The following is a 23,867-nucleotide window of genomic DNA, read 5'->3' as shown; positions in this document are numbered from 1 at the left end:
GGGCAGCAGTGCCGGCCCCTGTGGACTGAGATCTCTGAAACCAAGAGCCCCCAATAAACTTCTCCTCCACAAATTGTTCTTGTCATGTCTTTTGGTCACAGCAGGAAAAAAAAAAGTTAAAACACCTTCATTTAACAAAATTCTATAAAATCATTACACAACTTTTTTAATAGCATAGTAAAATGTGTTACATAGCTCTGTGTGTGTGTGTGTGTGTGTGTGTGTGCGCGCGTGCCGGGGATTGAACCCAAGGTGCTTAACCACTGAGCCACATCCCCAGCCCTTTCTTTTCCTTTTTATTGAGACAGGGTCTCACCAAGTTGTTGAGGCTGGCTTTGAACTTTCCATCCTCCCACCTCCTACCGCAGCCTCCCGAGCAGCTGGGATCACAGGTGAGTGCCAAGTGCCCGGCTGCATTCAGCCACTTTTATCAAATATATAGAATCGTATATTCACTACATCCCCAAACTGAAAACACGTTTCTCTGGGTCTAGGCCCACTGGCCTGCAGGCTGACCACGGGTGTAGGGCTTTTCCTCTCAGGACCCTGCGGGCCTGGCCCAGATCCAGCCTCCAGGAAGGGCTTCCCGACCCACGTCTGGAACGCTGACCTCTCCTGCCCTCTGGTCCTCCCCCTGGTTGCTGTGTGCGGTTGTCCCTGCCCCAGGGGAAGGTCCGCCGCCCTCAGGCCCGCAGGTGCCTGGCCCTGGTGGTGCGGGTTCCCAGGGCGCCCACAGGCCCTGGGAGCTGCATGCCCAGGCGGCTGCTCCCGGCCCGACGGCTCCCGGCGCCCAGCAGACCAGTCACATCTCCTCTCTTCTGCCGCGAAGCTGCCAGGGAGCTTGGTCCTGGTTTTTGCATTTGACAATTTAAGTAGACGAGTCCCCGAGTCCCCGGTCCTGCTAGGTAGGAGTCCCTTGCTGACACTGCTGTCAGAGTCCAAGGTTTCCGGTCAGTTTGTCTGCAGGATGGCCTCTTGGTGTTTAAGCTGATCCCTGCTTATTTCTGAAGAGCAGTCGGCTTGAACACAGACCGGGGCTGTGGCCAGAGCTCTCCGTGGCCCTGGAGAAGCTGGGGGGCAGGGAGCCCCTCTGACCAGGCCCTGTTTGCCCAGGTGTGGGGCAGTTCAGCTAGAGCAAGGGCTCTCCTCCATCCCCACTGCCACCTCAGGCCCTCCCAGGCCTGCAAGCCCCGGCCCCCTCTGCCCAGCCACCTTCCTGGTGGCCCTGCAGCTGGTGGGGGTCACAGCACAGCGCTGCGACACATGCCTTCGCGTATGTCCTGGGTCCTGCAGCACTGTGGCCTCAGTGCCACTGCCTTCCCCGCAGGGGCAGCTCGGGGCCTCACTTCCATGCATCTGGGAACTGCAGACAGCGGCTTCAGCTGCGGCCCTTGACTGGGTAACTGGCCTCCCCGACCCCTTGACTCCTGCTCATGGGACAGGCAGGGAGGGGGTCCCCTGGCCAATCAGACACTCAGAAGGACCAACCTGCCCTTGTCCCCTTCCCAGAGGTGCCTTTGACTACACAGGGTCCTCAAAGCCGGCTCCTCCTCAGCTACTTCCATGAGGAGAAACCAGCGCCCACCAGGCCTCTTGGTGGCCCCCCTGGGCTTCCGCAAAGGCTCCCCCTGCTAAGAGCTCCGGCCTGGGGCCTGTCTCTCGCTCGGGGACACCAAGAGTGGGTGTCCTGGCCAGCCGGCAGCCCTCCCCCAGGCCCCTCGGTGGTGTGCATCTGCCCCCTTCACTACCCCATCCCCAAGTCGCCGTGGCCAGAGGGTCAGCACCGGGGACCCCTCGTCCCCTCCTACTAGAATCTGGTGGTTCAGCCACGCCTGGCTGCAAAGGCGGCTGGGAAATGTAGTCCAGAATAGGTGGCCACGCAGGGCACAGGTGGCCAGTGGCTGCTGTCCCAGCTGCAGACACAGTTGCCTCCTGCATTTCGTTCTCAGCTGTAGCCTCGGCCGCAATTTGGGGTCCACAGGTTCTTAAGGCCCCCTCACGGACTGATCACCACCTGCTCCCTGGTGCATCACAGCAGGGGTGAGGACCCTACACATGAATGTTGGGGACACTTTCAGTCTATCACAAATGGTGACATTAATAAATAGCAACGGATCAGAACCTCTAACGTACCAATGGGAACAATGGACTCTGGTCTCCAGTGGCCAACGGGCACCTCTGCTGCAGACGTGACGTCTGTGGGATCCTCTGAGGAACGGTGCCCCCGCTGTAAGCCCTGCAAGGTAGCCACACACGGGCACGCTCACCACCTGTACACGTGGTTCATGAGAGGCGAGAAGGGAACCACGGACCGTGACGGCAGACGCCCCCTCCCTGGGGGCCTGCAGGGCTGGGATGTCCACCCAGCGTCACTCACGAGACGAAGGCTGTGAACTAGCCAGACCTCGAGGACACGGGCCTTGGGGTCAGGGCAGCAAGTCCAAGGTGGAACCCCACCCGCCGTGAGTCAAGTTCCCAGAGGCCAGGTCATGGTGTTCACGGGTTCCGCGTGTCCTGAGTGACCCCAAGCAGTGTGCACACGTGACCCCATTTTGTAAGAAAGAAGAGACCAGGTCACAATGGCCATGGGGCTTGGTGGCAGGGGGCTGCCCTGGGTGCCGGGTGGCTGGGCCACACCCTGAGCAGCTGCTCTGCCAGGCCTGGGCTGGGCGCTGGGGACACAGCAGGTGAACCAGCCTCCCTCCAGGAGCACAGTGGGTGGGGAGGGGAATGCAAGGTCAGCGACAAGGGCAGGTGACAGGTGTGACCTGGGTGGGGGGTGGGCGCACAGACGGGCCCCGCAGCAGCCCCCGACCCGGTCCTGGTCTTGGTGGTGGAGGAGGGCAAGGTGGCAGCAAGACGGCCCATCAGGCCTGAGCGGCGCGGGGTGGTCTGAGAACCGTGGAGAAGCCAGTCGCCTGGTAACAGGCCAGGCCTGGGATGAAGGAAAGGCCAGGTGACACCTGGGTTGCTGGGAGGGGATGGCATGGCTAGAGATGGAGTCTCCAGGCTCTGCCTGCTGTGTCCCCAGCACCCACCCCGGGCCTGGCAGAGCAGCTGCTCAGGGCGTGGCCCAGTCACCCGGCGCCCAGGGCAGCCCTCTGCCACCAAGCCCCACGCCCATTGTGTCCTGGTCTCTTCTATCTTACAAAATGGGGTCACGTGTGCACACTGCTGGTGATCACTTAGTACATGGGTCACTTAGGATGGACGCGAGCCCAGAGGAGCAAGAGTCGCAGTCCCTGAGGCAGAGGCCCTAGTCTCCAGCCTCAGACGGGGCCGGTTGGCGGGATGGGCAGGGCTGGCCCCTCGGCTCTGCACTGTCAGGCCAGGGCAGGGCAGGGGCAGGTGCTTGTAAATCTCTTGGGACCAGCCATCTGGAGACGACAGCAGGGCACCAAGCACTCACCTGAGCGTGGCCGAGGACAGTGGCCAGCCACTGGACAGCAGGCCAGCCAGCTGGGACATGGAGTTCTACCCCACTCCCGCAGCAGCAGGCACAGGACTCAGCGTGGATCCCCCAGCCAGGCCTGCTGCTGGCTGGCGAAGGGGCGACTGGTGGGTGACAGTGGGGCCCTGCCCACAGCCCACCAAGGCCGTGGTGCCTTTCACACCCTGCTGGTGTCGGGACCTCAGAATCACTTTAATCATCTGGTGAAATGGCTAAGAGCGGGAGAGGCCCCTAGGTCTGAAGAGTGGGTGAGGGGCTGGATGCAGGACCCCGAGGGGGTGGAGGGGTTGTGGCCGTGGTAGATGAGACTGCCACCCTGAGGAGCCCGCTGGGCGGGGCATGTCCCCCCAGGACAGCCCTGGGTCTCTGACAGACGGTCAGGGCCTGCTCCACGCCCCACGCCAAATCCACCTGGATGGAGCCGAGGGTTAGGAGGGGAAAGGACCTGAGGTTTAAAGCAATGAAAGAAGTCACAGAAGGGACACATGGAAGTGGCAGGACTGTCTCCTCCTGTCCCTTCACACCCAGTGGTTCTCAAAGTGGGGTCTTTCGGGGGTCTCTGAGGCCAACTGTTTTCGTGATAAACTACGACGTGCCTCCCCCCTGGCTCGAGCCTTCGGTGGGATTTTTCAGAGGTCCAAGGCCAAGTTCAGAAGCAGGTCCTAGACCCCAGGGTCTCCCACGAGCCACAGTGAAGGACTCTGCAGAGCTGCACAACAACGCTGCCCTTCCCACTGGGCTTTTGTTTTGGAAAATAGTTTTCATTGACACTGATATTTACGTCGACATACCATGAGCTCCGTCTTATCTTTTAAATAATATTTTTATACTTTGTTTCAATTGATAATGGGGTAAGTGTTGGTAGGAAAAAAACCTATGTGAGAAAATGCTCTTTGGGGTCCTCAGTGATCTCTGGCAGAGACCAGAGTGTGAGGGCCGCCCGGGGCTTGTCTGGGGACCCCAAGGCCCAGCCGTCCACTCCTGCACCTGCTGGCACCGGGTTACAGGCAGACACAATGTCCCTGTGGCCTCATGCTGCAGTCTGGTGGGCGGCACTGAGGGGGTGCAGGCTATGTCCAGACTCCAGCAAAACCTGGAATAACTGAGCCAAGAGCACACACCGGGTTAGTGTCTTTAATAGATAATGAACTCATACAAACATTCAGACCCCGCAGGGTGGGCAAAGGACACTGACAACCCACAAGGGGGGGACACAGCTGCATGGCGTGAACAGAGGTTCAGCTGAGCTGGAAATCAAAGAGACGAAACTCAAACACAAGCCCATTTTTTTCATTTTCAAATTAGCAAATATTCAGCCTGATGACAATACCCAATACCAGCACGACGGCCCGACCCTTGCTGGTGGCAGTGTTGTGGATTCAGCAGCATGAACACCTCGAAGGTCTCCACCTTCTCTAATCCAGTCCCCCACCCCAGGCTGTCACGGGGAAGTGGCCCCCACCCCAGGCTGTCACGGGGAAGTGGCCCACCTGGAGACACCTGTGCAGAGCTCCATCAGCTCCTGACAGCTCTGCTGTCCTTCCACAGCCACTTCACATGTGATGATCAGCAACGGGAAACGCCGTGACGTGTTGGTGACAATAGCCACGTGGAATGATGTCACAAGGAAGAAAACACAAAGAAACTACGCAGGGCAGTGTGGGTAGGCTGGAGGGACACCAGGTGTCACCCGGTACGTCTCCCTCCACCTGACTCTCCAAAATCTCCTTCCTGTGCAGGTCTGCTCGGAGAACGGAGGACATGGTCACGGTGTCCCTGGCTTGCCAAGTTAGTGACACTGTGGAGCAGCTGGGTCTCCTCCCCTCCACTAACGCTCCTGTGCAGGGCCAGCCCCGCCATATCCTACAGGGACCCGAGAGATGAGACACTGCCCCTGACTCCCACGAGTGCTGCCAAGCTGCCCCGAGCTCTCAATTCCAAGCATACTTGCCACGGACTAGGGTCAACCTGCCCTGACCACGGGGGGACTCGGTCCTGCTGGCCCAGCAGCCATCTCCCACCTCCTCTCCAAGCCCCTAAGCAACTGCTTCCCAAGAAAAGGGCAAGAGTCATGGCTCAGGCCATAAGAGGGGACCTCACGGGGACCTCTGTGAGGATCTCCCCCGTCACCCAGCATCCTGCCCCAGTGTACCCCTTCTGTCCAGCCCCGGGACACTCCCTGAGCTGACCCAGCCTGGCCTGTGTCCCCGCAGCCCCTCCTCTCCTGCAGGCCGAGTGCCCAGGTCACGCTCATGCAGTGGGGCCGTTCTCCCCGGCCACGGGCTCCTCTCGGGTGGGCCTGCCACACCGTCACATGGGTTCTCCACACCTCAACAGATACTCGCTTGGGGCCAAGGCTGGCTCCTAGAAGTCACCAAAACGCTTCAGGACACAAAGTTAATCCCAAGGTCACACCACACACTGGCCAGCAGCCGCTCTGTAGCAAACCTCACCTCCGTGCCTGGAACGCAGCGAAGCCTACTCTCCAGATGGGCAACACGCAGCCCAGACAGCAGCCACAACATGTCCCAAAGTGTCAACAACACGAGAAACAGAACTCCCTCACATGCACTGTCAACTCTACTCCTGACCCTGTGTAAATTGTTATTTGTTTTCTTAAAATTAAGAGAAATAATCCCAAAGTATGTACTGTACAAAGCACCTCCTTCCCCACCGTCCTCAGAGCCACACCCGCCCCATCACTATGGTCTCCTTCGGGGGCTGCGTGGGGCTTGGGTCTTAGCCTTTTGGGCTAGGGACTAAGATGTCCTACACTAGAGCCACAGCGGTCCCTCAGCACCGACAGTGTGGGCTTCTTCCAAGTCCAGGGCAGAGGGGGGCCTGGGCCCTCTCTCATCTGCTCCAGGTTCCGAGGGGCAGGGAGCTATCGAGAGGGCCAAGGATACACAATGGCAGCCCCACCCCCAACATAAGCACCAAGAGAAGGACACCACCAAGTCACCAAATGCACCCAGAGCAGCAGCGAGCCGCAGGCCCGCCAGCGGCCATGGACAGGGAGGCGGCCAGCCTGGCCCGCAGGGCTCTGGTCCTGAGTGTGCAGAGCCCAACTCTGAATCTCCACGCCTAACACAGATGGTCCCCCTCACAGAGCCACCAGGCAGAGCCAGGGCTGTGACACGACAGACACGTGTTTCCACGTCTGGTCTCCTCCCTGGCTGGGCTGGGCCTGGAGAAGCCTTCCAGGTGTCTTGTCCCCCCACAGCCCCTACTCCCCAGATGCCACTGTACCCGCCACCTAGAGACACCTCTACCTGGCAGGAGCCATTCTCACCCAGACCGCTGCTAGAGAGGGAGGGCGCTGTGCGTGGAGACAGCGTTGGGAAGCTGCGCAGGGGCAGGCCCTGGAGTGCTGGGGTCCTCCCTCACACTGAGCACCATGATCCCACTGGGCAGCCTGGGCTGCCCCAGGGGAGCCGGAAGCCTGAATCCGGCGGCTATTTAGCAGGGTGGCTGGGCTAACAGAGCCCATCACGAGCGGCTGCCTGTCTGTGGACCCCAGCAGCCTGCAGATCCTGGCCTTACACGGCAGTGGCTGCTTGGAATCAGGGTCATCATCAAAACTCTCCAGAAGAGGGGATGGGCCCCAGAACCCAACCTCTGGGATCCCAAGACAGAGGCATCTGGAGTGTGTGCAGATGTGGTCCTCCTGTGGTCAGGCCAGGACCACTCACGTGTGGTCCTGGAAGGTGCCCCATCCCCGCCGTGGTCGGGTGTCCTGTAAATGCAGCGGGCTTGGCACTGAAATGCGGGGGGAGCACCACAGTCTGAAGGGCCTGACCGAGCCTCCCTGAGGGTGTGATTTCTTGGTTGTACCTCAGAGAGGAGACCAAGGCTATCCACCCAGAGCCAGGGCAGTTCTGTCCCTCACCATCAGGACATGCATGCCACGCCCTGCATCGTCACTGATCAGGTCAAGGCAGTCCGCAGCTCTTCACCTTTACCATGCCACCCAGACCCTGGCTGGGGTGACCAGGGGCAGGACACCGGGTCTGAGTGCTTAATGATGCTTCCCAGAGGAGTGGGGTCTCATTAAGAGGGAGTCTATCTGTTCTTGGACAAATGGCCCAGACGTGGGGAGGGCACGCCACGTGGCATCTCTGGAGACCTGGAGATGCGTGGATGGCTGAAAGGCTGAGGTGAAGGCCATGTGGCACCTGAGTGGAGAAGGGAGTGGGCTTCAACCGAGGCAAGGCCCACCATGAAGTGACGAGGGGAGAGGGGTGACTGAACACCAGCAGCTTGTGAGCGCCCCCCTGGAGACCCAGGACAGCAAGCAGAGTCACCAGTGTGCCCCTCCGCCTGCCCGCAGTGCCACAGCAGCCTGATGACACTGCCCAGGGTCCCAGATCTACTGTGGCCTTCCTCAGTGGGCAAGTGCAGATTCCCCATTCCTGTGCCATCAGACACTGGAGGGCATCTTCTGGAAGCTTCCCCTTCAGCTGCAGGGTCATCCTTCTCGGAGGAGCAATGAGGCACGCACGCCAGACTGTGTCCACCTGCATGGCGAGGGCTGCCCCCAGCAGAGTGCTCACTTGGCCACCAACAAGGCCCTGCTGGCTATACTGGTCCTGGCAAGGCTGGTGATCCGTGGTGGGCAGGCAGCCAGACCCTCTCCAGGTACACAGAGGCCACCAGCTTGGCCAAACTTGTTTCTTTCCATCCAGAGCTCACTGCCAAGGGCAGGGCAGCCGGCAGGGGGGCTGCAGAGGGCACCTGGAGAGAGGGGTACAGTAGGAGCATCCACAAACAGCAGGGCTGAGAGGGTCAGCCCAAATAGTCCCTGGGCGCTGTGGGGTCAGTGTGCGGGGAAAGCAGGGTTGTGACCACTGGAGTAGAGGGCTGCAAGCAAGAGGGAAGCATGCAGTGGGCAGCAGGCAGAGCTACCCATGACAGGAAGCACAACAGGGGTGACCACCAAGAAGGATGGAAGGAAGACCTCCAATGGACGGCGAGGCAGGGAGGGATGTCTTCAAGTGGGGCGATACGGTTGTATGCACATTTCTTCTCCGCAGCATAGAGCCTCTGCTACCTGGTGACTGCAGATGCTACCAGGGGGGTGTCGGATCCCTAAAGGTTCCGGGCTCGGGTGGGCAGGGCTGGCGCTGGACTGGTCCCGTTGGAGGCCGGATGCACAGGGCAGGGCCCGGTTCCCGCTGCGGCCAGTTGTCGGCACAGCATCTGGCGCTCGCGCACGGCCCTGTTGGAGGCGGAAGTCTTCCTGATTTGGGCGCGCCGCGCATGCCTCAGCGGGGACTTGTAGGTTCTCCGCAACTCGGCCAGGAAGCCCTGATAGTTGTTTCGCAAGGGGCTGTCTGGCTGCATGTGGGGAATGGCCCACTTCTCTGCCTCCCCTGTCAGTCGGGACACAAGGAAGGCCACTCGCTCGGCCTCACCCGGAAAGCGGGAGGCCTGGAAGATCATGAATCTGTCCATCTGCATCAGGAACCCCGCCAACTGGCCTGGGTCTCCAGAAAAGGGCTCTGGCAGAGAAGTTGGAGGTGTGGTCATGGGTCGGGTCCCGTTGGAGCTGATCGCAGAGATGGGCGGGGTGATCTGCAGAGCCCCGGGGATGCGCGCCCTGGTGCGCAGCAAGGTCAGCTCGGCCATCACGCTCTCCAGCATGTTGGTGAGGTTGGCCTTCTCCGCCCGCAGCGTGGAGGCCTCCCGCCTCAGCGCAGAGTTGGTGAGGCGCAGGGAGGTCAGGGTGTCGATCACGTCATCCATCTGGGCGTTTGCAGAAGCTGCCGAGGCCGTGCTTTCAGCTTTGGAGGTCTGCGGCTGGACCATGCTGGCCGAGGTCAGCCGCAGGCAGAGGCCCACGGGTGAGCGCAGAGGCGGCGGAAACCCGGATCTGGCCTCGGGACTCGAGCGCAGGCGCAGGGACGCGGGGCGGGCTGGCCAGCCCAGGCAGGCGGCAGGGTCCAGCGGCTCTGGACGCGGCTCCTCGCTGCAGACCTCGAGGGGCCACGGCTGGGCGAGGCGGGCTGGCTCCCGGCCCTAGGGGACAAGCGGAGGGTGTTTCACGGCTCCGGCTGCGCGCGGGGGCGCGGGGGCGCGCGGCCGGGAGGAGCCCCGCGCCCACCTGGGGGAGAACAAAGGGTGCACCTGCGGCCGCGGACGCCGGGCCGGGTGGGGTGCGTACCTGAGGTCTCCGAGGCTGGGTCCGCCGCGCCGACCGCCACCAAGATGGCCCGCTCCGGGACGCGACCAGGCGGATGAGTCACTGCGGCGCCGCTCACAACTGCTTCCCGGTCAGCTCGGGGCGCGGGCGGCGCGCGGCCTCCGGCAGGTGCAGACGCCGGCCGGGCGGGGCGGGGCGACAGCGGAGGGCGGTCACCGCGCGGCCTTTGTGCGGGCGGGGTCCGCGCGGCGGCTGTGGCGGCGTCGCTGAGGCCGCGCTCGGGCCCTACCGGTTGTCATGGAGACTGCCCGGCTCCGGAGCGCGCGGCGGCGGCCGAGGCCCCGCCCCGGAAGTGGGCCGAAGCCCCGCCTCCTTGAAGACCGGCCTTGACCCTCCGCGGCAGCCAATCAGCGGCAACCGTGGCTGCTGTTCGACCTTTACCGAGGAAGGTGCTGCAGGTTCCTTTCGTGCTTACAAAGGTCTTTTTGTAGGGGTCGCGGTTATTTTAAAAATGAAGTTGACTTTTGTTATTGTACTTGTATATAAAAATCAGTAGAACATGTTCTTTGTAGCAAATCTTGAAAAGTCAGAGAAATCTAACCTTTTTTCCCCCAGGGAATAGTAATATTTCTGTAGTTCCATCCCGTCCTTTTTCTATGATATATCCTATTACAAAGCACTAATATTTGTTCCTTATGAACCGTTTTGTGACCTTAATAACACATTGGATTTTGGGGGGTTTCCCACTAAGGATAGTTGGGAAGCATGATTTTCAGTTTCTGACTAGTGTCTGGAAATCCTGTATCACCATTTATCCGCCCATGCCCCCGTGGGTAGGTCCGTGTCTTATTTTCCACACTGGAATTTTATAAACCACACTTGCACATAAATCCCAACCTCTTTCTCTGCCGGGTTCCCTGGGGCAAATGCCAAAGAGTGAAAGTGGACCAAAGGGTACCAATGTGGTGACTGGAGACTCAGATGCCTTCCCAGCTTGACCTTGCTGAGCTGCGCCTGGTGGGAATTCCAAGCCCGGGCCTGGCTGGAGAGAAAGGACCCCCCTAGCCGTGTTTCCAGGGCACAGCCTGAAAGGGGACTGGACCTGGCACTGGACTGGACTCATTCAGACCTCTGGCTTTCACTCTGAGGTGGGAATGGGGTGTGGGGGTGTCGGCACTTGGATACGGTGCTCTGTGGCAGTGTGACCAGATGAAAACCTCTAGGGCACAAAGCAGAAGAAGAAACAACTTGGTGAGATCTTCCGTATGAGTGGACAGGAGCTGCACAGCCGTGACTGTGGTCAGGGACTTCAAAAGCAGAAACTGGCCGGGTCCTCTCTGCCACCCCCCCTCCGTTCTTCCAAACACACAGAGAAATCCTGGCCTCTCCTGTGGGTCCCCCATCAGTCTCTCCTCCAGGGTGTCAGGGTTGCTGTGCTCAGGTGTGGGGGTCTGCTGTAGCTCAGGTGTGGAATTCCAGGTGTGTTGACACCATCCACCTTAAATTCCTAGGGGCACAGAATGTATGGTGCATTTTATTCACCTCAGAAATGAACAAAACATGAAATTAAAGAAAATTTCATTGATTTGGATTTCACTTTATTTCAAATGGGATAGAAGGTTGCAGCCCATAAAATATAGCAAAATTAAATTATTTTTTAAAATAAGAAAAACAGAGGAAGGACATTTGGCTCTTGATCCAGATGTTGCTGTGACTTGTGTTCTGACATGAGCACAGGGTCCCTGCTGCGACCACCCGGCAGCAGACTATACCAAGAAACCAGTGGAAAGACGCTGGACTCACAGAGTGGGCTTCACTGTGCTCTAGACACCGACAGCTGAGCCTCAGGGTCGCAGGCACGATAGGACACAGGGCAGCAGCAGAGCCAGGCTTTCTGCTTGAAGTGGGGGCCAGGGGAGAGAAGAGTCACCCCCACGTCAGAAAGTAGTGTGGAAAGTCCGATTCGGTCATTTCGGGGGGATGACCCTGAGACAAGGAGGAACACGGCCGTGATCTCATGGCCCTTTGATCATGGATTTAAAAAACCACGTTTCTGAACTGCAGACCAGGGAGTGGGGGAGGTACCCCAAATGGCTGCAGCTGGGGAAGGCAGGGGAGGGGGAGCCTTTCCCCAGGATGCGCCTGGAAACCAGAGCCCTGAGCCCGTGAAGACGTTTTCTCTAAGAGCACAGCTGGCGAGGACTTCCTGTTCTCCGTGGTCCCTGGTTTGTAGCCTGAAGCGGTGACGTCTCTGGTGAGCGAGGAGGACGCCTCCTGCCCTTTGTGTCAGTCATGGAAACCTGTCCTGAATTCTGGCTCCTGGTCAGGATTAGACCCAGGCCCGGCAGCTCTGTGCAGGGGCTGGTTGTCCTGTAGGCGGAGGGCCAGGCCTCTCCAGATTCCTTTACACCACCACCCCCCCAGGGCCTGGGAAACACCGACACCCATAGGTGCACGTCCAGTGTCACCTGAACCAGTGTTTTTAAATATCCGAGGTTACACCCAGTATCCTGATCTGCTCAAAGTTTTCATTCACCTTTGCACAAAAGAGGTGCAGAATCGTGGATCTCCATCTGGGGAGACCCTCCAAGGGCCAGTGGGAAACAAGAACCCAACAGCGTCTCAAGTGGAAAATCTGGGGACTCTTCCAGGAGCCGTTTTCCCTTGGTGGAATTTCTGATTTTTATTGCTCGGTGTGAAGTAGAGGAACTAAGCCACAGATTCTGGTTTTTGTCAACCCTACAATCCGTGGCACTCAGTGATCCCAGGATTGCTCTGTCCCTTAGAAGATGGATCAATGCCAATGGATATCATCTTTGACCTTGTTAATGATGTTCTTTCAAGAATGATGTTCTCTGCTGAACCTGTGTATGTGCTCTTTTTGTGGAGAAAAACAGACTTCCCAGATTCAAATTTATAACGAAGGCAATTTTTATTATTTTTTTATTATTTTTTTTTTAGAGAGAGAATATCTATTTTTTAGTTATCAGCGGACACAACATCTTTGTTCGTATGTGATGCTGAGGATTGAACCCAGGCCTCACGCATGCCAGGCGAGCGCGCTACCGCTTGAGCCACATCCCCAGCCCTCGAAGGTAATTCTTAAAAAATGAAGTTTTGAATGTCTGAGAAAAAAAAAAAGAATAATGGCTGACAAACCCCAATAAATCCTAGTATGAATTAGTAACTTCAGATGAAATTAATGGAAACATCTGAAAAAAGGACTTTAAGGTGAGCATATTTCGGGTGCGTCGTGAAAATAAAGGCTGATACTGTCTGGGAAGAGAACAGGATGTGGGGAGAGGGCAGGGGCTCGGGGGGCTTTTAAAAGAAAATAAGGCTGACCCACATTTCCAGGAAGATGGAGGAAATGTGCTCTTCCCTGTTCCTTCCCAAAGCTCACGCCTAACAAGAAACCCCACAGGACTCCCACAGGTGGGGAGAAGGCCGCTGGCCGGGGAGCTCCGGTTTTCTTGGGCCTCACTTGTCCCAGACTTGGATGGAAGAAGCTGGCGGCCCGCCAGGCGGCAGGTGCAGGAGAGAGCTCAGCACCGCAGTCCCACTCCCTAGGTGAAGCCCAGCGGGGGTGACCAGGCAGACAGACAGCCACCTCTGCTGGCCCCGGCCAGGCATCAGCAGCGCTCCTCAGACTCACCCCAGGGCTGGGGTCACTGGGGCTCCGGCCAGCGCTGCCGAGCACGTGTGAGGCGCTGGGTTCCATCCTCAGCATCACATAAAAAACAGACAAAATAAAGGCCTGCTGTCCTTCTGCAGCGACAAAAAGATGTGTTTTTTAAAAGTTTATCTGCAGATTCAACACGATCCCTGTGAGACCCGGCTGCCTTGCAGCGTGTGCTGGATCTAAGATTCATGTAGAGATTCAAAGGAACTCGCACAGGCAAGACGATCGTTCAGGAGAACAAGGTGGAAGGGCCACACGTTGCCACTTCAAAACCGGCCCTCGAAGCCGTAGAGATGAAGAATACGAAGCCTCACATATGGTCACCTCCTCCTCAACCAGGGGGCCACCAGTATTCAGCAAGCAAGGAAGAGTGTCTGAAACCTCACGTCACCGAGAGGCCCTGTGTGTGAGCGAGACCCCGACCTCCCACCAGACAGCGCTGCTGGGGACAGACCGAGGGCCTGAGGGACAGGCAGCACTGTCAGGCTCAGGAGGGAATCTGGGGCAGAGCCTGTGGCCTGGGATGGAGCGATGGTTTCTGCCATGTGTCGCTGAAGTCCAGGTGACACAAGGAAAGATTGATAAACCGGATTTCACCAGCACAGAAAGGTTCATGTTTCAGATGACTTGTCCAGGTGGCGAAGGACGTCGGACACACAGAGAGGAGAGAATATTTGTACCCTGTGGATCTGACGAGCGACCACTATCCAGAGTATACCAAGGACTCTGGCAACTCCGTAAAAAAAGACGAACAGCCCAAGTTTCCAATGAGCCGGGGAGGGATCTGAATGGGCCTCCTCCAGAGAAGACAGACAGGAAAGATACTGGCATCGGCCGCCATCCAGGACCCGCAGATCCAGACCCTGTGTCACTCCCAGCCTGAGTGCTGCCTCATCTAAAAGATCATGCCATGCTGGTGACAGTGTGGGGACCTGGACCCTCCCTGCTGGTGGGAATGGCAAAGGGTGCCCATCGGGCATAAGGGGCTTGGGGGTGCTTTGCAGGGCAAGTGGCTAAAGGTAATTAAAACCGTGCGTTTCCTGAACTTTACGTATCGTCCAGTGCGTCACATTATGGCAGGGGTAGACCTGTAGGTGTCCTGATGATTTTCTGAAGTTGATTTTCTTCCTTCAATGCGGTCTTTGGTGACGGAGTAGCTTTCCGTCTCACTACAGTTGCATTCTGTGAACGTGGATTCGGATCTGTTGGCGTCTTCAGGTTCTTCTTCTCTGCAGACCGTGTTTTAACTGAGAAGATTCTCTTTCTGCAGGCAGAGGTGCCAGGTAAGCTCAGGAGGACGAGGCTAAATGCAGGTATTTATTCTCGATTCTCCTCTTCTCGACTGAAATGTGTAAAGGGTCCAGCTCAGGTGTCCCCAGTCTTTTGGCCTCTGTTCAGGGGGACTTTCTCCTATGAATATTTCTATGAGCCGACACTTTAAAAAAGATCATGATTCTTTTGAACATTTCATCAAATTTAGATGCTGGAAAGTAATAAACCCTTTTCATTTCCTTCCCTTCCAAATATAAATTTTTCCAGTTAGAACTAGGACTCTCATGAAAGGGTCCTCCCGTGTGTTGACGGATTCCTAAAACAACGGTGGATTTAACCCTGGACCTCTTCCCCCAGTGGTGCTCTCCGCACTTAATTCCTGTCTCCACCTTGGCTTCCGGGGAGGATCGTAGCCTCTCTTCTGGCACCGAGTGTCCCTAATCCTTCCGCTTCCCCGAGGCTCCAGGGCTCAGAGTCCTTGGCACTCATTTATTGAACACTTTGGTTAAAAGATTTCCTGCAGATGGAACACAATGAAAACTCCGAGGAATTCTTGAGCAACACTCCAGCCTGCACTAGGACTCGGGGTGGATGTACCGAGCCATTTCTCGAGGGTTCCAGCGTTTTTAGGGGCTGATTAATGACAAACAAAACCAAGAAGGACACCCTGTGGGTTGAAGCCTGTTCTTCTATTCACACTCAGCTTTGTCACAGAAATGTTCAGAGCCCCACCTCTCCAACTGTGGACGAGAACATTTCCTAATGTGGACCACGCAGCTTCTGCTTTGATTCCTAGACTCTCAGAGGTGACTTGGATGCAAATTCTGATCACGTGCTCACCTCCACTGGTGATCTGCTCCGCAGGGTTCCTAAAGGGCGCTGGTGTGAAGGGCCTTGGAATCCTCTCTCTTTGGCCCCCTGGATCCCGTGTGTCTTTAGATCTCTGTTTGGACCTGGACTGGTACCAGTCCCTTTGGAAAACCATTTGGCACAAGTTTGTAAAGATGAAGATGGAATTCCCACCCCCAGATCTCGCGTGTCCTGGGAAGGACGGTGCAGGCAGTGACTGGGGGGGGACACTGGGTCCAGATCTCTCTATTGCTCCCACCTTCCCCGGGAGATAGAGTGTGCTACAGGTTGATGTCCCCTACCAAAGGGCCTGGGATCAGGAGTGTTCTGGATTTCAGGGTTTTTTTTTGGGGGGTGGGGGTGGGCGGTGAATTCTGAAATATTTGCATACACATAATAAGGTATCTTGGGGAGGGAATGGAGTTGCGCAGAGCCGGCCCTGCGGAGGGGCTCTGGAGGCTGAGGGCCAAGCCCAGAGTGTCTGCAGGGCTGGGTCCTCCTGAGGCCTCTGCCGGAGCTTGTAGGTGTGTCTTCTCCCGTGTCCCCACAGGGTCTCCCTCTGTGCGGCTGGGTCCTGATCTCCTCAGGACCCCAGTCCTCGGATTAGGGTCCACCCTAAAGACGGCTTTAAAGACCAGCTCCCGATGCAGTCACCTTCTGAGGTTGAGGAAATTGGGTTCAGGGGTGGACAGGGGCGGGCATTGGGAATCCCATAACCAGGAGGACGAGGGGAGGGGGGCTGAGAGACAAGGCGCGTCGTCCTCTGGGACAGCCAGGGACAATGGCGGTAAGCCGGGGGAGACTGCCGGGGAGGCTGCAGGGCCATCTGCGGGTGGCCAACCTGCAGCCCGACTTTAGTCTGTGTTCTCTTGGGTTTCACCTTTCTTTTTGCAGCGTCTGGGATTTCCTAGGGAACGTCACACAGGAAGGGCCGTAAGAGGAGACTCACGGCGGCCATGCTCCCCGACCCTGCGCAGGGCCAGCCCCGGGCAGCACTGCTGCCGTGTCTCAGGTTTGAGCTGCAGAGGGGGACACCGCGGGCCTGCTGCTTGCCGTCTCAGGGATAGACATGAAGACCCTTGGGTGTGGGAGTCCACTCTTGGGACGTGGGTGACAGTGACCTGAGTGAAGGAGTACTGGCTGCCCAGGGAGTTGTCCCTTGGTGCCATATGATGCCCTTGGGGGCAAAGGAGGTGCTGGGCTTGTGCTGGGAGAGGGGGACCCATCCCTGATGGAACTCCAATGTGCAGGCGGCTCCCCAGGCAGCCCTGCCTTCCCTCCACCTGAGATGACATGGGAACCTAGCAGTGTGCCTCGGTGACTTAGGCTTCTTCCCTCAGGTTTTAATATTCAGTGTTTTATCAGTTATTTTCTAAGTCCCATTATAGTCTGATCTTTGACTTACAACTTATATGAAAGCATACTTTTTGCAAACCTGGGATTTTCTCATGATCTAAAAATTATTTGTTCAAGATTACAAACATAGTGATCAGAGCGTGATACAGTTTTTGATCCATTTTCATCAAGGCCCGCTTGTGTTTGAAAAGACTTTGTCTTCTATGGTTGTCTGGTGTTGGGTTCAACGTGTGTCATTTAAATTAAGTGTAATGATTTTGCTAATGAGCTGTTCTGTATCTCTCCCAAACTCGCACCTTCTCGACCTGTCAGTTGCTGAGAGAGAGGTAGAGAAGGTTCCAACACGGTGGTGGACTGATCTCTTTGTGATTCTGTCAGTTCTTGATTCGTGTTTTGATGCTCTATTATTAGGTACATACACAGTTCTTAGTTAATGGAATTGTTCATCACTGTGAATAGGATTTTAATCTCCAGTAAGATGTTTTACAAAGAAATCACGTGGCCTGGTATCGATAGAGCTTTTAGTGAGTGGCATCCAATTTTTCTGTGCCCTTATATTTTAGGTGTGTCTATTACAAATAGTGTGTAGCTAGAGTTTTGTAAAATCTAGTATGATGATCTTTGTCTTTTAGTACTAGGTTTGCTTCATTTATATTTATTGTAGTTAGAATACAGTTTTGGTGCTTTCAAATCATCCCACCAGTTCTGCTCTTTCCTCTCCTCCCTTGACTTCTTTGAGTGAAGTGCTTTTACCTCATTCTATTTTCTTCCTCTATTAATTTAAAGTCATAAACTCCATTTTTATTCCTTCAGAGGTTACCATGGTGATTTTAATAAGGAATTCTGAGATCCATTGGTAATCTTGACTCTCTCTGAGCAACACAAGAGGCTTTTTAATTCTTGTCACTCCTGTTTCAGTCACTTCTTCACTGCTGTGACTGAAGGATCCGACCAGGACAAAGTAGAGGAGGGAAGGTTTATTTAAGGGCTCGCGGTTTCAGAGGTTCCTCTGGGGCTCAAGGTGAGACTGAACATCATGTGGAAGACTGTGCAGAGGGAAGCAGCTCCCACCGTGATCAGGCTCAGAGAGAGAGACTCCACTCTCCAGATACAAATGTAGACCCCAAGGCCACGCCCCGGTCACCACCTCCTCCAGCCACACCCCCTCTTCAGGGACCACCCAGTTAATCCTGTCAGGGGGTGAATTCATTGACTGGGTTAAGACTCTTCTAACCCAGTCATTTCCCCTCTGAACCGCCTTGCACTGTCTCACACGTGGGTTTGGGGGACACCTCACATCCAGACCATATCATTGATGGGTAAGACCGACACACGCCTTTCTAACCCGCCAGGCGCTGTGCTCTGCTAATCAGTCTTCTCCTGATTCACTGCCTTCGTGCATCGTGATTTCTTATGCATCGGATTTAATTATTATTTTCATATTTACTTAGAATTCTCTCTAATGACAATCCACTGGGGCAGATTCTTACAGTTCTTTTATTTATTTTTTTGAGTGTTTGAAGATGCCTTTATTTCACCTTCATTCTTTAAAAAAATAATAATGTGTTCTTGCTAAGCAGACAGTTCTCTTCTTTCTGCATATTGATATTTCTCACCATTTTTAGATGACCATTATGCTGGTGGAAGCATTGCGCTCGCTTGCTCTCACACACACATTGTGCGCGCGCTCGCTCTCTCTCTCTCTCTCCTCTCTCTCTCTCTCACACACACACACACACACCGGTCTCCCTCCCTCCCTCCCCCGCTCCCCTCACTCTGTCCTGTTATTCTTTACCTAAATGTGACTCTTTCACTTATTCTGTTTGGAGCTGATTGTTTTCCTGCCTTCAAGGACTGGCCCCTCACCTTAGTCTCAGTGAGCATCTCAAAAACACACCTGCGCTCCTCTCCCGCCCCTGGACCCTGGAGGTGGCTGACCCCCTGCGCCTAGAGCCGCGCCCTCCTTGCTCAACAACCTTGCACATTTCCTTGTCCTTTGCCCCACCCTCTAATACACTCTGTATTCTGAAGGGTTCTTTCACGGGTATTTTCCTGCTAATTATGTTTCTCATTTCCCCTTGCTGTGTTGGAGGGTGTGACCGGTTTACTTCCATACCTTCTGCAAAAATCTACTGCACAGCCAGGGGCACTGGCGCACACCTGTAATCCCAGAGGCCGAGGAGGCTGAGGCAGGAGGACCGTGAGTTCACAGCCAGCCTCATCAAAAGCAAGGCACTAAGCAGCTCAGTGAGACCCTGTCTCTAAAGAAAATACAAAATAGGGTGGGGATGTGGCTCAGTGGTCGAGTGCCCCTGAGTTCAATCCCTGGTACCCCACCCCCCCAAAAATCTAATGCACAGATTAAAGACCCAAAGATAAACAGCAAAATTCTAAAACCTTTTAAAGAAAATAAAGGAGAAAACCACCTGTTATCAGGTTAGCAAGTCTCCCTCAAAGACCAAAGAAGCACTCTAACTACAAGCCGAGACTGATGATCTCTGTCCATCCAAACATGTAACACTTCTATGCACACACTCACACTCACACACACACTCACATTCACACACACACATGCACACACTCCCACTCACACACATAGTCACACACACACACTCACTCTCACACTCCCACTCACACACACACACACTCTCACACTCCCACTCACACACACAGTCACACACTCACACTCACTCTCCCACTCCCACACACAGTCACACACTCACACTCACTGTCACACTCCCACTCACACACACACACACTCTCACACTCCCACTCACACAGTCACACACTCACACTCTCACACACACAGACTCACACTCACACACTCACTCTCACACTCCCACTCACACACACACTCTCACACTCCTACTCCCACACACTCTCACACACACAGTCACACACTCACACTCACTCTCACTCCCACTCACACACACACACTCACACTCACTGTCACACTCCCACTCACACACACACACTCTCACACTCCCACTCACACACACACTCTCACACTCCCACTCACACAGTCACACACTCACTCTCACACTCACACACAGACTCACACTCACTCTCACACACTCACTCTCACACTCCCACTCACACACACACTCTCACACTCCTACTCACACACACTCACACTCACTCTCACACTCACACACACAGTCACACACTCACACTCACTCTCACTCACACAGTCACACACTCACACTCACTCTCACACTCACACACACTCTCTCACACTCTTTCTTTCCCCTCTCCCATGATGCTCATCCTGGCTAGGTCAACACCAGTCGTTAGTGTCTTTAAGCCGCTGTCTGATCCCTGTCCTTCCTGGGGCTTTGGTCATCCGTCCTGGACTCAGGAATGCCCCCTGCGTGCGCTTCTTTTCTGTTGCCTGCCATGAGTTTAGTCTCAGATTTGCCACTGACCGTCTGAGTGGCCTCTCGGTGGCTGCACGTCAGCAGAGCCTGTCACTTCCCTCCGGTGGTGCCCTGCGGAGCTCCACTCTGCCTCCTGTGAACCGCCCCTTTGTGCTGGGCTCCGCCTCTGGCTCCTGCTGAGCCCCTCCATCTCCTGGGGTGGCCCTGCTTCCACCCTTCTGCTCTCCTTCTGTTGGTTCATGCCCCCTCTAGTAGCCTTCTCAGGGACGATGCATCAGAATTCCTCATTTTTATTTTGTTTTGTTTCAGCTCTGACCTAGGCTTTGGCCGCCTTTCCTTCAGGATTTAGGGACATTCTCTGTTTCCACCCAACAGCAGCGTTGTGGTTGCTGAGGAGGAGAAGGCGGTTCGGCCTCGAGGTCCGTTTGCCCCGGGGAAGTTCATGGGAGATTTGCTCCACCCTCTGCCCAGGGCCTCCTGACCTGGCAGGAGCCAGGCCCCAGTTCTGATTTGCTGGTGGCTTCCTTCTGTCTTCTCCCTTCGCTCCTTCGGAGGTAGGCGGGCAGGACGTCCTCTCCCCACTGGTGAGCAGAGCGCGAAGGCAGACTCCTCCTGCCTGAGTCGGGCACTGGCAGAGCCTGTCACCGTCGTCCCACGCCCACCTGCAGGGTCCCTTTAGATATAGTCTCTCTTCACCAGGGAGAAACCCCGGGGGGGGGGGGTCTTTGCCAGTGTGAACCCCAGGATGCAGAAGGCGGTGCCCACGCTTGGCACGGGGGCCTGTTGGCTCTCACTGGCTCCGGGACGCTGGCTGCCTCTGAGGACTCAGGGCTGAGGCGGGCCATTGTGTCCCCGCAGTCCCCACACCTGCTCCAGGCTGCCAGGCCAGATACCGTGTGTCCGTCTTCCTTCCTGCTCCCCATTTCTGTCCAACTTGGCTAAAAAGTGGGCTTCCCGGGACCCCTCCTCAGTTTTGAATATCTGCCTCGTGGCCCCCAGAACCAGGGGGACACATTCACCAGTTGTTACCAAGGACATCATGTTAGCAGCCTGATGAGGTGCGTGGGCGGCATCTGGAAGGGCCCGTGCCCAGGAGCCCTGTCCCTGCGGCTTGGGGTGGGCTGTCCTGGCACGAGGAAGCTGCCAACTTGGAAGCCCCCCAAGTGCCAGGTTCCGGGATCGTACGGGAACTTCGTCACGTGGCCCTGCTGTCAGCCCGGCCCTGCTCCAGAAGATGGGGTGGAGCTGGAAGCTCCGAGCTTCCAATCTTGGCCTGGTCTTTCTGGTGACACTGCCCCCCCCCCCCAGGACACTGGGACACTCCTTCACCCAGGAAATTCCTAGGGAGTAGGAGCTCTGGGCCGGGAACCAGGGGCAAGACCCGAGATGAGCACAGAGCTGCTCCTCAGTCCTTTACTGCCCAGGAGATGGCCGTGGTGCTAGGGGCTCAGGCTGGAGCCAGGGACAGGGACCAAAACACACACGTCCTACTCATCACACTGCTGCGGTCCCTTGGGCCTGCTGGAGAACTTCTGTTCCAGTGTCCAGGACCCCGGCTGCCTTCTTGAGGTGCTGCCCTGCCCCACCCCCACACACACCCCCCACACACATGCGTGCACACACATGGAGTTCGCAGTGACTTCTGAATCTATTTCCTGTCCGGGTCGTCCAATCTGCAGGTTTGTCCCTGACCTGTGGGGAGCCATTGTCACACGTGACTGGGCAACTCCCGGACTGGGTCTGAGGCGCTCTGGCTAAACTGTGTCGGAGCTTTCCCGGCCCTCTCCTGGTGCGAGAACCTGTCCGTATGGGGGTGTGACTGACCACTGACCCCAGGGACCAATCACTGACCCTGACCTTGGAGTGCTGCCCCCCTCAACCTTCATTGGATGGAATTCTCCCCTGAATTTCTTGTTCCCCAATAAAAGGCCCCTCCCTGGCGTGCTCCCTCTCTTTCTCTCCTGCTAGCCCTGAGTAATCCCTGCTGCCCTACAGGGTGGTTCGAGGTGGGAACCAGAGGGGGAGCCGTCTCGGACCTGGTCATAGAAAAAGGTAACTGAGTCTGTGTGTCTATTTCGATCTCACTAGCTAACTTTAGGCCAAGAACCTCTTTAATGAAACCAGTGCGCTGGTCGCATGGTGGAACTGACCCTCGGTAGCAGACAGAAGGACGGAGAGTTCACTGTGTGCCTAAGACCCGCTCTTGTCACCCGCCTGTCACGGAGCCAGGCAGGTGGAGTCGCCACAGCTCTCAGGATGGACTCCAGTGTGCGGAAGGCTGCGAGGTGTCAGTGACCGGCTTGTTTGTTAGCATCACTCAGGAGCCGGACACCTCTGTACAGAGCAGATTCTGGCGGCTTTTCAGAAGCTGCGGCTCGCCTTCCAGGGGTAAGTAGTTAATCAGGACAGGAGATGAGGCTCCTGCTCCCAGACAGGCCCCAGATCCCTCCGTGTGCCTCGGGCCCTGCTGCCCGCGCTGGCAGTGCAGAGGAAGGGAGGCCACACTCGAGGTCTGGAACCGCTGCTGGCCGGCGGCTCTGTGCCAGTGGAGTGGCCCAGTGGGGGTGAGAGGAATTTTAGACCCAGATTTTGACGGTGGTCACCAGGAGGAAATTGTGGCCCCGGACAGGACTGCAGGTGGGGGTGCTCTCGGATGCAGGCCTGCGCCAGCCTTGCAGCACGGCGGTATCTGCAGCGTCCAGGAGGACCGGGGGGACTCGGTGCCACACCTCCTGCCTGGGCCATCCTGGGCACAGAAGAGATTTTGTTTGCTGCCTGGATTCCGAGTTGGGGAGGAAGACTGTGGGCAGGTGGGCAGACGGAGGAACGGTAACTGGGCCTGTGAGCTGTGAGGCCTCCAGTAACTACGCACGTGGGCGCCATCTGCAAGTCCAGGTACCGAGGACACAGTAAGTGGGCCAGGGCGAGGGGATTCGCAAGGGAAGGAGCCTGGCGGGGTCTGGGGTCTGTCCGCAGAGGAGGCCACAGCCATTCAGGGTGTGTTCAGGTTGACTTCCTCCTCCAGGAAGGGCAGCAGGGGTTTGGCCCACTGACCAAGCTGCCCTGGGCAGGTGGGCAGGGACGGCTGAAGGCGGAACCTTCCGGCAGTTAGGATCTCTGTGACGTAGGGGCTGGGCTAGGTCAGCAGCCACTGTCGGAGACCCTGGGTGCACCTGAGCTGGACACAGGTGCTCTCACGGGAGGTTCTGGTGGAGGTGGGGCACCGAGGGCCTAGGAGGCCAGCGTGCGGCTGAGGGGATTCTAGACAGTTCCAGGTACCAGGGCCAGTGCCCGAGTCACTGTCACACACTCCACAAAGGACTACACAGAAGTGAGGGTCGGGACTTGGCCCAAGGTGGAGGGAAACCTCGGTGGAGGAGCCTAACCCAGCCTCTGGAGCTCACGGGGGCTCCAGGGGCCATCGAGGGGACCGCAGTGACCTCCTGAGAGGCCCAGGAAGGCAGGCATCTGTGCCCCTCCATTGCTCAGCTGGTGAGGCTGCTCCCGAGGTGCAGATTCTGCGCCCTTCTGCCTGGGATCGGCTCCTGCTGCTGACCACATAAACATTGCATGACCAAATGGAGGTACAAGAGGGGCCACAGCCCTCAGTCCAGCTCACCCAGCCTTCCTATGCGGGGGGGGGGGGTGGGGGGGGGCTGGAAATGCCAGGGAGCCACCGTCCTCCAGGACCACCCGGGACAGACGGGGCCAGGGGCCAGGGGCCTGGGGAGGACGGCC

At 56.8% G+C, this 23,867-nt stretch overlaps 1 protein-coding gene across 1 annotated transcript; it reads right to left on the bottom strand.

Annotated features, from left to right (window-relative positions):
- Window positions 1-4,571: 4,571 nt before the first annotated feature.
- Rtl6 (retrotransposon Gag like 6) lies at window positions 4,572-9,780 on the bottom strand. The gene is made up of 2 exons (XM_027954651.2): window positions 9,615-9,780; window positions 4,572-9,469 (listed from the first exon to the last, which is right to left on the bottom strand). Exon 2 carries the CDS (start codon window positions 9,257-9,259, stop codon window positions 8,540-8,542), a length of 720 nt encoding a protein of 239 aa, XP_027810452.1. The 5' UTR covers window positions 9,260-9,469; window positions 9,615-9,780; the 3' UTR covers window positions 4,572-8,539.
- Between the last annotated feature and the right edge of the window lie 14,087 nt (window positions 9,781-23,867).

This window comes from Marmota flaviventris, chromosome 3 (genome assembly GCF_047511675.1).
Source record: "Marmota flaviventris isolate mMarFla1 chromosome 3, mMarFla1.hap1, whole genome shotgun sequence".
Taxonomy (NCBI): domain Eukaryota; kingdom Metazoa; phylum Chordata; class Mammalia; order Rodentia; family Sciuridae; genus Marmota; species Marmota flaviventris.
This window is presented reverse-complemented; position numbering and strand designations above follow the sequence as displayed.

Bases quoted from the DNA above. Each gene is read 5' to 3' on its own strand.
- Rtl6 (XM_027954651.2), bottom strand. From the start codon at position 9,259: ATGGTCCAGCCGCAGACCTCCAAAGCTGAAAGCACGGCCTCGGCAGCT.